This window comes from Nannospalax galili, unplaced genomic scaffold (assembly GCF_000622305.1).
Source record: "Nannospalax galili isolate Female #2095 unplaced genomic scaffold, S.galili_v1.0 scaffold212, whole genome shotgun sequence".
NCBI lineage: Eukaryota > Metazoa > Chordata > Mammalia > Rodentia > Spalacidae > Nannospalax > Nannospalax galili.
In genome coordinates, this window is record NW_008333884.1 from 4,256,000 (window position 1) to 4,272,643 (window position 16,644).

Genomic DNA, 16,644 nt, shown 5'->3' on the forward strand with positions numbered 1-16,644 from the left:
AAGGGTTGGGGAAACTTAACCTGCTGGGCCTTATGTATTTATTTCCCCACCAGAGCTCAGAGCCTTCTCTTACCTTGCTGGTGAGATTGGACCTCTCTCATCTCCAGGTCATGGGTCAGTTCTAGGGAAGAGAACAAAGGGATTTGTGTATGTGCACACACAAATGGCTGTGTGGGTGTACCAGGAAATAACAGATAAGCAAGTGGCAATGACAGATCCTCAGACACCATCTATACCACCTCCTACAGCTATTTTATACAACCCATCAAAGGGAAGAGCTATGCTGAGGGCACAGCCTGGGACTGGTAATTTTAAACTCAGAGATCTTTCTGGGGAAAGTTTTGTGCCTGGGTTTGGGGACAGGGTCTGCCTCTGTGGACAGAGGAGCCTGGCTTGTTCCTAGGGGTGATATGCCACCTGGGAGGATGGTTCTGGAGGGCTCTTGTTGCATGAGGCCTTGATTCCTAAGAGCTCAGTCAATGGATGCTGCAGCGCCCAGAGCTGTCTGGGGGCGCTGGAAATGGGTAGAAGCTGTTTGCCTCTGAACTCTTGTGCATCACTAACTTTGTGGCAGTACTGTTGTGCCTGCACTGCTGTCTGGAGATACGCACTGTTTCCCAAGACAAGTTTCACCATATGGTCCACCAGGCAGGGAGAGGGTTGTTTAAGAAGGACAGCGCCATCTAGTGATGGAAGTTGCAGCAGGTTTTGGCTTGGTGTTGAAAGGAAGGGGCACCCAAGCTAAGGAATGTCACCCCCCCACCCCCCGCACAGGTCCAGGAATAGGTTCTTCCTGAGCTGCTTTATTCTGGCTTTTTCTCCCTCCTACTGACCATTCATTGCTGCCCCAAATGCTCTACTTCTCATGCAGGTGTTTGATCATTTCTCCAGCCCCACCTCCCATCCCCAACTCCAACAGGGCTCAACAACTGCAGGGTCTGAGGGTAGTACTGTAGCTCAGTGTTACAGCAAATGCTTAGCATGCCAAAAGGTTCTGGGTTCCAATTCTGACAGGATGGGGGTGCTGGGAAAATGGGAGAGGGGAACTGGAAGTCATAGTGGCCTACTCCATATCACCTGTGTGCACCTCAGGGTGAGGTTTCAAACCCAAAGGAAGAAAGTGGCACACCTCTGAGACCATTTCCCAGTAGCACCTACACAGACAGGCCTATGGCCCATCCTGGTCCTCCTCTCCCCTCATGATGGACTGCTAGAAATGCCTTCTCCAAGGAAGCCAAGTGTTGCTGAGAGGCAGAGCCCAGAATGCCAGGGCCCTGACTATGACCGAAGCCTGAACTTTCCAGGGGGCACTGGGAGGCCTCTGATGCTGCCACCTCTGGGGCTTTTGGGGACCAATGTCTCCCCTCCTCCAGGACCTATGAAGTAGCCCAAGGGACATTGGCTCTGCCACTAACTCTCTAAGGGTTGGGTTCTTTCAACTATTAACCATAGGACTTAGAGTTAGCACACAATCTCAGCTGGGCTCCACTCCCCTATGTATTATAGCAAAATCTCTATCCATCATCTGCTCAGGGTCCTCATGGGTTATATAAGCATGCTGTGATCAGATACACTATGAGAACTTGGGCCAGTAATGGTCCTTCTCCTAGCCGTTTTCTCATCAGTTTTCTCATTCGGAAAATGGGGACAAAAAAGAGAACCTTTCTTACAAGGGTCTGATGCCAGGATGCAATGAGAAAAAAAAAAAAATAGAGTTTAGCCTAGGGATAGGTCATCAATGAAAGCACAGAGCCTCACCATTTTCCAGGCTCTCCACCAGCCCAGAACATACTCCCAACTCCAAGGCCCTTGTTCTGAGTCCTCAGCTGGCTTTCCAGGCAGCCTTATTGCCTGGATCCCTCTTCAATATCCTTCCTCTATTTTCCCCTTGGTTGTTCTGCCTTCTCTGTGCCTCCCTGATCCAGTCATTTCAGCCTACAGAGTGGCAGTTCCAGACCAGCTCAGAGTTATTTTTATCTCCATCAATAACCAAGAGTCTGCAGGCCCAGGCTCACCTGAGAGGGGGAAAAGGCAGGAGTCCCTCTGATCCTGCCTGTCATGTTGTCATGGGATCTACCGTGTGTCTGGAGTGGAGGGACCCACGTCCTCAGAGGTAGGGAAAAGCAAGAAGACTGGAGGGGCCCCGTTGTGAGACTTTAGAATTCTTATTTTCCTCTGGTAGATGACAGGATGAACAACTAAAAAGTGGTGTGAAGTCTTTCCAGAGCCATCCCTGTCCCCAGGCTGGCCTGTGGCCCTTGGTCTTTGTGGAGATGGCCAGGAGCCTGGGGTGGACTACGGTGGCTGGGTCTGTGTGTAGAATAAGAGGAGGCTGAGGTGGCTGAGTCAGGTCTGCTCACATCCTGTGTCTCAGTGTGAGAAACGGGTGGGTAACTCAGGCCTGCTAGGCCTTAGTTTCTTCCTCTGGGCAATGGGGAGGTAGAGAACGTCTAGAAAGCTACAGAACTGCTGGTTCTAATCCTGGCTATGCCACTAACATACACTGTGTGACTCTCTCTCTCTCTCTCCCCCCCGGCCTCAGTTTATCACTTGCACAATAAAGAAAGTGGACCCTCCCAACTGAGACATCCCATGAGCTATTGGTTTTACAGAAGAGCTGAGTATGATGGCTCATACCTGTAATCCAAGCACCTGGGAGGCTGAGACAGGAGGATTGCTGTGATTTTGAGGCCAGCCTACACTACAGTGTGAGAACCTATCTCAAAAAAATTAAAAGTAGGCAGGGGATGTAGCTTAGTTGTAGAGTGTTTGCCTAGCATGCCTGAAGCCCTGATCCCCAACACCACATAAACTGGGCATGATGGTGCATGCTTGTAATCCTAGTATTTGGGAGATGGAGGCAGAAGGATTAGAAATTCAAGCTCGGGGCTAGAGAGATGGCACAGTGGTTAGGAGCACTTACTGCTCTTCCAGATGACCTGGATTTGGTTCCTAGTACCCACATGGTGGCTAACACCTGTCCTTAATTCCAGTTCCAGGGAATCTGAAGCCCTCTTCTGGCCTCCAGGGGCTAGGCATACATGTAGTATATTTACATATATGCAGGCAAAATATTCAGACACATAAATTTTTTTTAAAAAAATTTAGTTGGGCGTGGTGGTGCTCACCTTTGATCCCAGCACTTGGCAGGCAGAGGCAGGGGGATCTCTGTGAGTTCGAGGCCAGCCTGGTCTCCATAGCGAGTTCAGGGAGACCATGCCTCAAAAAAAGAAAAAAAGACAAAAAAAAAGTTAAAAATCGTAGAAATTCAAGGTCATCCTAGGATACATAAGGAGTTTGAGGCCAGCCTGGGCTACATGAGACCTTGTTTCAACAAACACACACACAAATAAAGCTAAAAAAGTCTGCACTTCACGACTCAGCTACATGAGTACTTGGGCAACAGTCACCCCTGAAAAAGGCCTGGACAGTTGAGGCTGCAGCTTCAAGAGTGGAAGCCAGGCCAGGAATTCCATTCATCCTTTGTCTGCCTCTGCCCTGCCCACAGATGCAAGCAGTCGTCAGGCCCTTTTCCTTCAAGCTGCTTTTCACTAGCCCTTTACCTCTCTCCTGGACCTCTTCATGAGCTCTGCCACCGGTATCCAACCTCCCTCGGCCACCATTCACCTTCCCTGTGGCAGGTTGAATAAGTGTTCCCCACAGGCTCCAAGTATGTGAACACTTGGTCAGTTGGTGGTACTGTTTGGGGAAGGCCATGAAACCTTCAGAAGGTGTGGCCTTGCTGGAGGAAGTATGTCACTGGGGGCAAACTTTGAGAGTTCATAGCCTTGTCCCATTTGAAGTTTCTGCTCTCTGTGCCTGTTTTAAGATGTGAGTGTTCAGCTTTCTTCTGGACTTTTATCCCTCTGGAACTGTAAGCCCAATAAACTCTTCCTCCTAAAAGTCACCTTGGTCATGGTGTTTTATCACAGCAACAGAAACAACTAAAGCATTTCCCATAGTGGCCAGACCAGAAATGGGGATGAAGTAGCATCCAGCTGCTCAAAGCCCTTCCGTGATTGTCTACTGCCCAAGAGGACAAGCCAAACTGTCAGCTGTCTCTGTGTTTGTCGGGGTCCTCCAGGATCTGGACCTAACTGGATTTCTCACCAGGCTCTTCTAAGCAGAGCTTTATCCAGGCAAACAACTTTTCCTGGTCATTTGGGGTTCCTGTGTTCTGCCCTTGCTACGCTGAGCCTTTTAATCTGGAATGTTTTCTTTACTCCCTTCCCCTGTTCTCTATCAGTAGGTCTTCATGTTACTGCACCTCCTGGAGGTGACATGTCCCCTTCTGGGTGGAGGGGTCTCTGTCTTCTTTATCACCCTCTCAAGCTCAATGTGATCCTGACTGTGAACTCCTGTTGGTCCTCTTTAATTTCTACTGTTTATTTTTATGTGTGTAATGCTGGGTATAGAACCCAGGGCCCTGTGCATATGCTAGGCACATGCTCTATTACTGCACACCTTCAGACCTCTGCTCTACCTTATTATTATCCACTGGTTTCCTGTGTCTCCCCATCTGGGCTTTTTGGTGAGACACCATCTGGGCTGAGAGGTGCTCAAAGAACAGTGACTCAAAAGGACAAGAAATGGTTCCTGAGCAGTCTGATCCACTATTTCAGCAGAGTCCTCAGTTAAAACTTGTTTTTGAGGGTGGGGCAGGCTGTCATGTAGTACAGGCTAGCCTGGAACTCACTATGTATTTGAGACTGGTCTTGAACTCCTGATCCTCTTTCTTCCACTTCCCAAGTACTAGGATTACAGGCGTGCACTACTGGATCTAGCTTAGCTCTTACTCTACCTCCTCAAGCCTCAGTTTTCTCATCCAGAAAGAGACTTGAGAGGATTGGTGTGAGGTTCACAGGGCCTCATGCAGAGTACCCCATCAGAGGCAGTGCTGATAGGGATGTGACCCCTCCCCTTCCCCAGCCCCCAGCCTTTGCTGGCCTCACCTGAGCAGCGTTTCTGCAGCCTCAGGATCTCCAGGTGCAGGTCTCGCAGCAGGGCCATCTGCTCCTTTTTCAGGAAGCTGATGTGGCGTTGTACACTCTGAATCTGATGCTCCAGGGACATGGTATCCATGGCAACCCAGGCCGGGGGTGCCCCACCTGGGTGGAGGACAAGGTGAACCCACATCTTCAGAGTCCATCTGCCCTGCCCCACCCTCAGGTCCCTTGTGGTGTCCTCTTGCCTGTAGGGAGAGGACTGTGTCACCATCAGTCTCCTCTACTGACTCACTCATGCTTCATGAGCAAGCATGTCGGCAGGGAAGTTTAATTATTTCATTTACCAGACTAAGAAGCAGAGGCCCAGAGGGAGCCTGGCTTCACTCTCCTGTCTCTTCTGCTCCCGAGAAGACAAATGGAGAGGCAAAGTCAGCAAAATCAGGCAGATGACTTAGGGTCTAGCCTTCATTAGCTGTATCACTTGGGGCCAGCCTTTTCCCTGAATGCTCAGCTTTCCATGGATAAAATGAGGGAGCTGTGGGGTGATGAATCCTGAAGTCTGTCCCAGTTCTGACACCTACATAGATCTCAGCACTGGGGCTCCTCTAAGTTATGGATTTTTTTTTCCCTTTTTGTTTTTTGAGACAGGGTCTTGATAGGTAGTCCAGGCTGTCCTTGAACTCTCCACATTCTTGTCTCTACCTTTGGAGTGTCTTGTGCATCTCTGTGCTTGGCTCAGAGAGGAGAGGGAAAGTCCAGGAGCTTCTTATTAACATTACCTGTGTGGGCTGAAGGCAGGAGGTGGAGACCCTCTCTAAAAGAAGAAAGGGAGCGGGTGATCAGAAGACCAATACCATGAAGCCCAGTGGGAACATAAGCCTCGGAGATGAGACAGGGATGTGTGCACCTGAATCCTACTCATGCAAGGGCTTGCCTCCCTCCCTCTCTGTCTGTCTGTCTGTCTCTGGCTCTGCCTTCTTCCCTTCCTGTGACTCTTCCATGATATCAGCAGTTTGGCAAAGCTGAGGTGGAGGCAACAGTCTCTTAGGACTGAGAGATTCAGAGCCCATACCTTCTCTGCCAATGAACTCTAAGCTCCTTATCTATCATCTATCTATTTATCATCTATCTATCTATCTATCTATCTATCTATCTATCTATCTATCTATCAATCAATCATCCATCCATCCATCCATCCATCCATCCATCCATCCATCCATCCATCCAGTCATTCATTTATTGACTGGTATAGGCTTACATTATGTTGCCCAGCCTAGCCTTGAACTCTTAGGCACAAATGATCCTCCTGCTTCAGCCTTCCAAGTTACCACAGGCATGTGCTATTATACATGGCTCTCCCTAAAGACTTGGGGTTTTTCCCCCTCCAGAGCTAGGGTTTAACCTAGAGCTCTGCACATGCTAGACAAGCACTCTACTATATGACCAGCCCCTCTCCCTAAACTTTTTGTTTGCTTGTGTTTTGAAATAGGGTCTTGCAATGTAGCCCACTATGTAGCCCAAGTGGCTACAAACTCTCAGCAGGAATCTTCCTGCTTCAGTCTCTCAGTTGCTGAAATTACCATGAGTCATGTACAGGTTCTCCCTAAACTTCTGAAGGACAGGAATCCACCTACCCAGGGACTTCCTGGGGCAGTGAGAGAGACGGACAGCTCTGTTCAGCAAATGGTCCCTTTTGGACTGACTTCCATGTGAGATTTCATTTGTAGCATCAAGCAGGTCTACCTGAGAACCTCTCTTCATTGGCTCCTCTGTCTGGGCCCTTGTCCCTGGTACTCCTGATCATCTGTGTGGTCAAGAGACTTTATCCACACGATCCCACTTTTGCCAACCACTCCTCAGGCAGCACAGCACAGACTGTAGTGCACACTCCCTGGAACTGAAGTGACTGAAGCATAGATGGGGGGTACATCTAGTTCTCCAGCCAAGTCTTTGGTTTTTTTTTAAGTTACTTTATTATTTTTGTTTTATTTGTATGAATGTATTGCCTGCATATATGTAAGTGCATCTATGTTGTGCACCTCAGAGGTTAGAAGGCATCGGATCCCCTGGAACTGGAGTTATGGATGGTTGTTAGCTGCCATGTGGGTGCTGGGAATTGAACCCGGGTCCTCTGCAAAAACAATCAGTGCTCTTAGCTGCTGAGTCATCTCGTCAGCCCCTTTTATTTGTTTTCTTGCTTTGGGGACAGGGTTCCATGTACTTGTTTTTGTTTTTCAAGATGGCATTTTGTTATATTGCATTAGGTGGTTTCAAGCTTTAAGCTTAGGTGATCTTCCCACCTCAGTCTCCCAAGTAGCTGGGACCACAGGTCTGGGCCTACTCTCTTGAATCCAAAGACAGTACCCAAAACTGTACTAGGAACAGCCCCGAGTTTGAATCCTGGCTCTTTTGGTTACTAGCTGTGTGGTTTTGGTCAAGAAAGTTAACCTCTGTGAGACATTTTTTTCCCTCTGTAAAATGGAGATAAAAATATTATCACTCCATGGCTGTGTGTAGTGGTACCTCTAGTCCCAGCAATCGGGAAGCAGAGGGAGGTGGATCTCTGTGAGTTCAAGGCCAGCCTGATCTACATAGCAAGTTTCAGGACAGCTGGGGCTACAGGGAGACCCTGTCTCAAAAAAAGACACACACACTCACACACACACACACGCAGTCCTAGGATAGCTGTTGAGGATTAAATGAGATTTAAAAATGTGAAGTGTGGGGCTGGAGAGATGGCTCAGTGGTTAAGAGCACTGACTGCTTTTATAGAGGACCTGGGTTTGATTCCCAGCACTCATACCGTGTGTAACTCCAGTTCCAGGGGATCTGACACATTCTTCTGACCTCTGCAGGTATTTCAAGACACATGTGCACATATAAAATATAAATAATACACTCATACACATAAAATAAAAATAATAAAATACTTTTAAAAATATGAAGTGCTAGGTAGTTGTGGTGGTGCATAACAACAATCCCAGCACTTGTGTCTAAGTAGGAAGACTGAAAGTTCAAGGTCATCCTAGGACACAGTGAATTCAAGGCCAGTTTGGGCTATAGGAGACCCAGTCTCAAAACAAACAAACCAAAATGAAAAAAAGTGCTCAATATAGGCTATAACTTAATGGTATACTATTTCTTCTCTTCCCACCACTGTTTGAGCAGGTTGCCTTAACTTAGTCTACATTTTTATTCATTCATTCATTCATTCATTCATTCATCCATTCATGCATTCATTCACTGGTATGTTGCCAAGCACTTGGTTGGGCATAGGACACAGTAATGAACACACTAAAGTCCCTGCTCTCAAGAACTCAAAGGGTGAAGAAAAGAGAACCAATCAGTGTGTCAAACACCTGTGTTAAGTACAATCTGTGGAAAGTCCCAGGAGAGGCACCTACAGGATAAAGTAGCCGTAAGCACTGGGGATGAAACTCAGGGCCTTGTGCATGCTAGGCAGGCGCCATCTACCACTGAGCTTCATCCCTGGCCCACGAGACCCATTTTGGGCTTAGAATCAAGGAAAGTTTGTCAGTGATTTTTAGGCTGAGCACTTATGACAAACAGAATAATGAGGTGTCTCTAAGTTTCCCAGCCTCTGTCATCCATGCCTGTGTTAGTCCACTCTCTTGAGTGGGGGTGGGCTACACAGGCGAAGGGTTTTAGTCAGTGATGGGCTCATGTACAAAAGTGAAGAGTGCCAGGTGAGGTGGCATTTGCCTGTGGGCACAGCTATTGGGAAGAGTGGACCATTTGAGTCTGTGAGTTCTAGATGAACCTAGGCACATAAGGAGACTCCATCTCAAAAACCAAAGAAACAGGGGCTGGAGAGATGGCTCAGCGGTTAAGAGCACTGACTGCTCTTGCAGAGGACCCTCGATTCCCAGCACCCACATGGCAGCTACGAACTGTCCTTAACTCCAGTTCCAGGGGAATCCCAAGCCCTCTTTTGACCTCTGAGGCATTCCACGACATGGGTGCACTCACATAATGCAGGCAATACACTCATACACATAACATAAAAATAATAAATAAAATATTAAAAACAATAACAACAACAAAAAAACAAGGTGAAAGAGTTTTGTAGATGTAGCTACAGTCTCCATTCAACTGACTTTGAATTAGTTAAAATGATTATTCAGAGTGAGCCTGACCTAGCAGGGGAGCCATTCAAATGAATTCTGAATGGAAAACCCAGTTAAAATATAGTAAACTCAAGGCCAGACGTGGTGGTACATGCCTTTAATTCCAGCACTCGGGAGGCAAAGGCAGGTGGATCTCTGTGAGTTCAAGGCCAGCCTGGTCTACACAGTGAGTTCCAGGACAGCTGGGGCTACAGGGAGACCCTGTTTCAAAAAGATCCCCCCCAATATATATATGTATTAAACTCCTGCTTTTTAGAAATAGTGATTTTATATATGTATATAAATTTTGGGGGGTCTTCGTGAGACAGGGTCTCCCCATAGCCCCAGCTGGCCTAGAACTCACTACGTAGACTAGGCTGGCCTTGAACTCACAGAGATCCACCTACCTCTGCCTCCTGAGGGCTGGGATTAAAGGTGTGCGCCACCACACCTGGCTCTATTTATTTATATTTTTGAGACAGGGTCTCACTATATAGACCAGGCTAGCCTTAAACTCAGAGATTTGCCTGTCTCTGCCTCTTGAGTGCTGCAATTAAAGGCATATATGACCACACTTGGCTTATTTATTATTGTTATTATTACTTTTTAACTATGTGTATGTGTGTGTCTGAGTGTGGTATCCTTGGAGGTCAAAGGTATTGGATTCCACTTGAACTGGAGTTACAGGTAGTTATGAGCTGTCAGACGTGGTTGCTGGGAACAGAACTTGGGTCCTCTGGAAGAGCAGTACACGTTCTTAACCACTCAGCCATCTTTCCAGTTCTTATTTTTTCTTTGAAAATTTTTTTTTTGCATTTATTTATTGTTTTATGTGTGTGCATGCACACACACCACTGTACACATGTGGTCAGAAACATCTGTGGGAGTCAGTTCTCTGGTATTGTGTGTTTCAGGGATGAAACTCAGGCCAGCAGGCTTGGTAGCAAATGCCCTAACCAGTGGAACTATCTTGTCAGCCTTTTAAAAAACTGTTTTTATTTAATTTTTAAGATTATTATGATTGTTATTATTGGTTTTGAGGTCTTGCTATATAGCTCAGGAAGCCTTGAACTCACAGTAATCTTTCTGCCTCAGCCTCCTGAGTGCTAGGACTACAGGCATGAGCCCCTGTGACCAAACTCAGGTCCTCTGCAAGAGTGCTCTTAACTGCTGAGCCATCTCTCCAGCCCCCCTTCTTTAAGCAGTGCTGCAGCTCAAATCTCAAGTTTCATACATGCCAGGCAAGTGCTCTACCAATAGAGCTACATCCTCAGTCCCTATGATTTGCAGTTTTGTGTCTGTATGTTCATGTGTGTACAGGTGCATGTGTGTGGGTACATATGTATGCCTGCATACATGCATGTGGAGGCCAGAAGTCAACTTAAGTATTGTCCTTCAGGCACCATTCTGTTGTTTTTTTTAGAAAGGGTCTCTCACTGGCCTGGGGTTCACCAGTTAGGCTAGGCTGACCATTTTGCCCCTGGAAATCTGTCTGTCTCTACCTCCTCAGCACTGGGATACAAGCATGTGCCACCACATGTGGCTTTTCTTTGTGAGTTAGGGGGAATTAAACTTAAGTCCTCAGACTGAGCTATCTCCCAAGTCCTTGCTGCTTTAAAAGATCACTATGGCGGAGAGTGGTGGTACATAGCTGTAATCACAGCATTTGGGAGGCTGGGATAGGAACATTCTGAGTTAGAGGCCAGCCTGGGCTACATAGGAAAACTATCCCTAATCCGTCACTTGTCACTATCACCCCAGGCCAAGCTGCCAATGTCCTTCTGGGACCACTGCAGTGTCCTCAAGCCTGGCTTCTGGCTTCCACCTTCTGCTCTCTTATTTTCCATGCAGGAGCCCGATCCCTTGGAGCTTGAGTTATAAGCAGTCGTGAGCTGCCACTTATAGGGAGTGGGAACTGAACTCAGGTTCTCTGTGAGAGCAGTAAGCACTCTTAACAATCTCTCCAGCCCCACATTAAAAAAGTTACGTTTCTGCCAGACGTTGTGGTGCACACCTTTAATCCCAGCAGGGGGGAGGCAGAGGTAGGTGTATCTCTGTGAGACTGAAGGCAGCCTGGTCTACATAGTGAGTTCTAAGCCAACTGGGGCTACAGGGAGACCCTGTCTCAAAAAGACCAAAAAAAATTACATTTCTTTATTTGTGTGTATGTGTGGAGGTTAGAAGACAATTTGCAGGGGTTGGATCTCCTGTTCTAGCTTGTGGATCCTCAGGATTGGCCTCAGGTCATCAGGCTTCACAGCAAGTGTCTTATCTAGTGACCCTCCTCGATAGCTTATTCATTTTTTATTTTCATTTTTCACTTTTCTTCACTTTTGTTGTTCTTTGAGCCACAGTCTTGCTGTGTAGCTCAAACTGGCCTCAAGCTTGTGCTTCTCCTGCTTCCACCTCTGCAGTGCTGAGATTATGTGTGGGCCCAAACCCTCACCCAAACAAAGTCCTAACCAAGCCTATACAATCTGCCTCTGGTTGTCTTTGCTCTCATCTTCTGTTGACCATTGTTCACCCAGGCCTTACTCTGGCTTCCTTTCAGCTCCAAGTACACACCCCTGGGAACTTTTGTATGAACTGTCTGCCAGGAATGATCTTTACCAATCTCACCTCAGGGCCCATTCCCTCCCTTCATTCAGTGTTCCATTCAGATGTCACCTCCTCAGAGCCTTTCTCTGATTCCCTAAAGTAAAAAGACTTGTGTCACTCTCCACTCCCTTACTCTGCACTATTTTTCTCCCATGCATTTACTGGCACATGGGTGTATTGGATTTTTATTTACTGTCTGTTTCCCTTGCCAGATTGTTAGCAACAGAAGACGGAGGACTTCTTCTTTGTTTTCCCCAGTTCCCTAGTGCCTAGCACAGTATGTGGCAGAGGAGGCACTCAGTGAATATCTGCAGAATATACAAGTGAGTGGATTTGTGGGAGTGAGTAGACTGATGGCAGGCAGGGCAGATTTACAGAAAAGGTAAGATCAAGATGGACACCTATTAGCTTTGACACGCCCAGGAGACCTCAAGCAAGGAGAAATGGATGTCAGGCAGACTGCCTAATGTTCTGAGACCTGAGAAAGGAGAACCAGCTAAGCTATATGTCTGTGTGTAACTATATGTCTGTGCTGGACCTGTATATGTGCACCTCAAGGAATGCACATGTGCATGGCTGTGTGAGAATCCGTGATGCTGTGGATGGGACCCAGGATCTCACAAATGCTAGACAAGCGCTTTATTATGGAGCAACATCCCAAGTCCCAGATGTCTCATATCTGTGTGGGTGCTGTGTGCACACCTGGAAAATGAAGGGATGTGGACCTGTGGTAGGAGAGAAAATGTCTGTTTCCACTCACTATAATGCAAATGACTGTGAAGAGTGGATTCCTTCCCACACAGTCCTGGAGCCTGGACCCCGGCCACAAGAGGCTGAGCCAAGCAGCTGTTTCTGTCCTTTCCTGGACGGGCACTGCCTTCCAAGTAGGCAGGCTGCTGTTTCTTCTTGGGGAAGAAATCTGGGTCACAAACGATCTTGGTAACTACACATTCTTAGACACTATTGTGTGGTTTGTTTGGGAGTGGGCAGGAGATGGAGTGGGGAAGGGGAAATTAGGGACAGGGAAGAGCTCTCTGTGTGGCCGAGGAGTCAGAAGCACATCAGAAGACCTGAGCTAGTAAAACGGCTGGTTTTCACAACAGACATGTGGTCCTGGAACTGCTGGGCACAGAAGCTCGTGCTCTAGACCTGGTCTAGGCTGGCAGCCTAAAGCACCTGAGAGCTTAAAGCTGCCAGCTCTGTCTTCTCCCTACAGCCAGCCCTAGATGTGGAGTCTCACACCGTTCACCTCTGTCCTTGTCCTGACCACTTCTCCTTTGCTTCTGCTTCCCTCCTTCTTCTGGTATTCCTGCTTCTTTCCCATGTTAATTTTCTAACCTACCACTGAGCTAAATCCCCAACCCTTATTATTATTGTTATTATTGAAAGAGAATGTGGGTATTGTGTATGGGGAGATCAGGCATATATATGCCACAGTACATGAGGGGAGGTCAGAGGACACCTTTTAGGAGTTTGTTCTTTCCTTCCATTGTGGGATTCAGGGATCAAACTCAGGCTGTCAGTCTTGGATGTCAAGTACGCAAACGATTTTATCCACTGAGCCATCTTTCTTTTGTTTTTGGTCTTTTTGAGACAGGGTCTCCCTGTAGCCCCAGCTGTCCTGGAACTTACTACGTAGACCAGGCTGGCCTTGAACTCACAGAGATCTTCCTGCCTCTGCCTCCCAAGTGCTGGGATTAAAGGCGTACGCCACCACACCTGGCTGCGCCATCTTTTTTATGATGAACTTGTACATAAAAATTCACTGGAGAAAAGTTCTCTGGTGCCTAAAAGTTTGAAAATTATTTTTCTTAATTAATTCACTATTATTATTGTTGCTATTGATTGAAATAGTTTCACTCTGTAATTCAGGATGGACCAGAATTCACTGTGTAGCCTAGGTTGACTTCCAACTCATCCTCTTGCCCCAGAAATCCCAAGAGCTGGGATTACAGGTATGCACCACCATCCCCAGTTTAATTTGTTTATTTTTATTATTCTTGCAGTGTTGGGGATTGAACTGTATATACAAGCAGGTGTTCTGCCACTGCCCAATGTGTAATACTCCTGCCATCAGCCTCCTTAATGCTGGGATTACAAGCATGTGCCACCACACCTAGATGAAGTTCAACACTTTTCTAAGACGTTTAAATCCCTTTCACCCCGTCCTTCAGTCTCTTCTACATTCCCCAGAACTCTTTTGTCCCATCTTTCCTTCAAGCCAGCCAGGAGGCTGGGAGAGGACCAGCGCCGGGGCCTCTTGCTCTCAGTTCACATGGAGTTTTCATTGTGCCATGTCTCAAGCCTTGACTGACTGTCTTGTCCCAGTTTCTATTTCTTTCCTAGTGCTTCTTTTCTCTTCGGTACTGAAAATGTTTACAGGTCAGCAAACATCTCTATACCATTCTGAACACTTGATACCTACACTTTATTAAAGTTCTTAAGGATGTACACCTTCTCATAAGGCAAACATTAAACTTACGTTTTGTTGTTCTTATAGTCAGGACAGGTATGTGAGTAGGAAAGGCAAGGTCATAAATGAGTAAATAAATGAATCGATATGTTCTTTATTTTTCTTTGTCATTATTTCTCTTCATCATCTGACTCAGAGGCCTGGGGTGAGAGGAGAGCAGATCTCGGAATCCTTTCTAGATGGAGGCCCCAAAGCACAGGCAATAATGCTAACAAATACTAAGTCTCAGCACTGTTCTCAGCATTTTACACATGTTAACTTATTTAGCTTAACAACAACCCTACCCTGAAGATCCTGTTAGTCTATTCCCTCCAGAGATGAAGAAACAGTTTCAGAGAAGCAAAGGCTTTTGTTCAATATACAAAACTACAGTGCCTGGTACCTAGGAGACCTGCTACCAGGAGCTCCCTCTGGAATTTAGGGCCTCTAACAATGCAATCACACTTCACATTTGCAGGCTAAACTACTCTTTTGGGTTCTATCTCTTCTCTCCAGATGAACTCTTCCTGTAACTATGGGCATCCTCTCACTCTACACCCAACCCTGTTTCTGTCTCCTGAAATCTGACCTCTTCTTGTGTTCGGTAATAAGTTTTTTGCAGGCAGAATTCTGACTCTGGGAATCCCTTGCAAGAAGCAATCATACAGCAAATCGAGGAGAGAAGCCCAGAGAATTAGAGTTGAGTCTTTCTGGGAGTCACCAGGACAAGGGAGTACACAAATTAAAAAATAATTACCCTGCTACCCTAAGTCCTTGGCTCTCCTTATGAAGAGTCTGGAACCAAGATTTGGCCTTTGATAAATGTCTGAGACTCTGTCTGCAAGGCGGGGCTAGTGCAGTAGCCTCATTCTCCAAGGACCTGCGATCTTCCTCAGTCCAGAGTCCCTCCTCCCCAACACCCCTCAACTCTGGCTCCCTGCTCCACTGAAGATCCTGCAAGCCCAACCTGAGCACGCTGAGGATTCTGGCACGTGGGAGTGGGGTGTAGAGGGAAGCTGGATACCCCCGTCATCCCTTTTAATCTTGGTGTTCTGCTGTTGATACCTCGAATTTGACTCCCAGACCAGGCTGGGGCGCGGGGGACATGGAGACCAAGGAGAACAGGGAAGAGAGGTACCAGCCAGGACAGGAAGCGCAGGCAGAAAGAAAGGCGTTTGTGCTGGGAGGCTGCAGGATGTGGCGTGGGCCGCTCTGGGAAGGGCCGGGGTCTCGCTGTGGAGGACAACTTCTGCCGGCCGCCTGCGGTCCTGCCGCCTCCCGCGCGCTGCGGTGTCCAGCTGCGCGCAAGCCCTCCCCGGGAGCCCGAGCTCCGCCGCGCTCTTCCCCATCCGAGCCGCCCGGCCTGCGCCCACCCTCGACGCCCACTGCCCGGCCTCCTCACCTGCGGGACTGAGGGAGCTGTGGGCCGGGCCGGGCCGGGCCGCGCTGGGTCGCGGGCAGCGCTTTTTCCCCGCTAGCTGCGCCCGGGGTTCCGCAGCACCCGACCGGGCTGCGGCGCCATCAGCTGCTGCGAGGATGAGGGGCGCTGGGGCCGGGCTCCGAGGGTCTCCGCGGGCCGAGGCGGGGGTCCGGGGCGGGCTCCCGGCGTAAACACCCAGCAACGTGACCGGAACTGGCGAACGAGCTGGAGGGGGGTGGGGGGGCGGGAGAGATAAGGGGGAAGGGAGGGGCCGTGGGCGGGGCTGGGGGAGGGGAGGCTGGCGGCGCGGGCGGGGGAGGGGGAACCCCCGGATCTGGGGGAGCCCCGTGAGGCGGGCTTCAGGACCCCGGCAGGCAGCCGAATCCACCGAGCTGGCTTTAGCTGGGAGCTGCAGAGGGAACCCAGGACAAGGACTTGCGGAGATAGGGCGCGGCGGCGGGTCAGCACCGCGGACAGCGCCCAGGCCCGCAGGCCGAGATCTGCTCTGGGTTCTGCCGCCCTGGGCGCCGCTAGGGCCAGTGGTGCCGCCTTGGGGAAGGACTGAGGCAGGGGCAAGATGCACGCAGGTCTGCAAATCTGTTCTTGGTCTAGGCGGCAGCCAAGCTGCGCCAGACCTCTCACTAGTTGTGTGACCTTGGGTGGGTCACCCTCATTTCCCTTGGTTCCAGTGGATAAATACCTTATTTCCCTGTACGTGAGAGGCCCAAGAACCCAAGGAAGATCTTTAAACTCTGAAGTCTCTCACAAGAGCAAGGCACTGGTGTTGAGCCGTTTTTGCTGGAAATAGGTTTCTAGAGTGCTCTGCTTGGCTCCTGGTTCCACCAGTATCTTTCCCCTCCTCTAGACCGATGATGGTGTATATAGCTCATAAGATCTTTGGGTTGTAGAGAGAATAAAGAGAATTAATAACTTTAAACTGCTTACTACAGGAGTGCTCATTAGGCATTCGTGCACATGATGGCAACTGAATGAGTGGCAGGCAGCTCAGAGCTCCCTATAGTTCTACTCCTGCCTCATCACACTGAAGGAAGGAGGCTTCAGGGACTCAGACCAAAGGACTGGTCTGGATCCCGCTCCATT

The 16,644-nt window shown here is 48.5% G+C and overlaps 1 protein-coding gene across 1 annotated transcript in view; it reads right to left on the reverse strand.

Annotated features, from left to right (window-relative positions):
* Window positions 1-15,606, reverse strand: part of Ccdc92b (coiled-coil domain containing 92B) — a 22,778-nt gene extending 7,172 nt beyond the window's left edge. Inside the window, exons 1-4 of the mRNA XM_029561466.1 lie at window positions 15,526-15,606; window positions 5,726-5,760; window positions 4,953-5,108; window positions 74-121 (exon numbers count right to left, since the gene is read on the reverse strand). Of these exons, the coding sequence (XP_029417326.1) occupies window positions 74-121; window positions 4,953-5,082 (178 nt within the window). The 5' untranslated portion in view covers window positions 5,083-5,108; window positions 5,726-5,760; window positions 15,526-15,606. The remainder of the gene's footprint in view (window positions 1-73; window positions 122-4,952; window positions 5,109-5,725; window positions 5,761-15,525) is intronic.
* Between the last annotated feature and the right edge of the window lie 1,038 nt (window positions 15,607-16,644).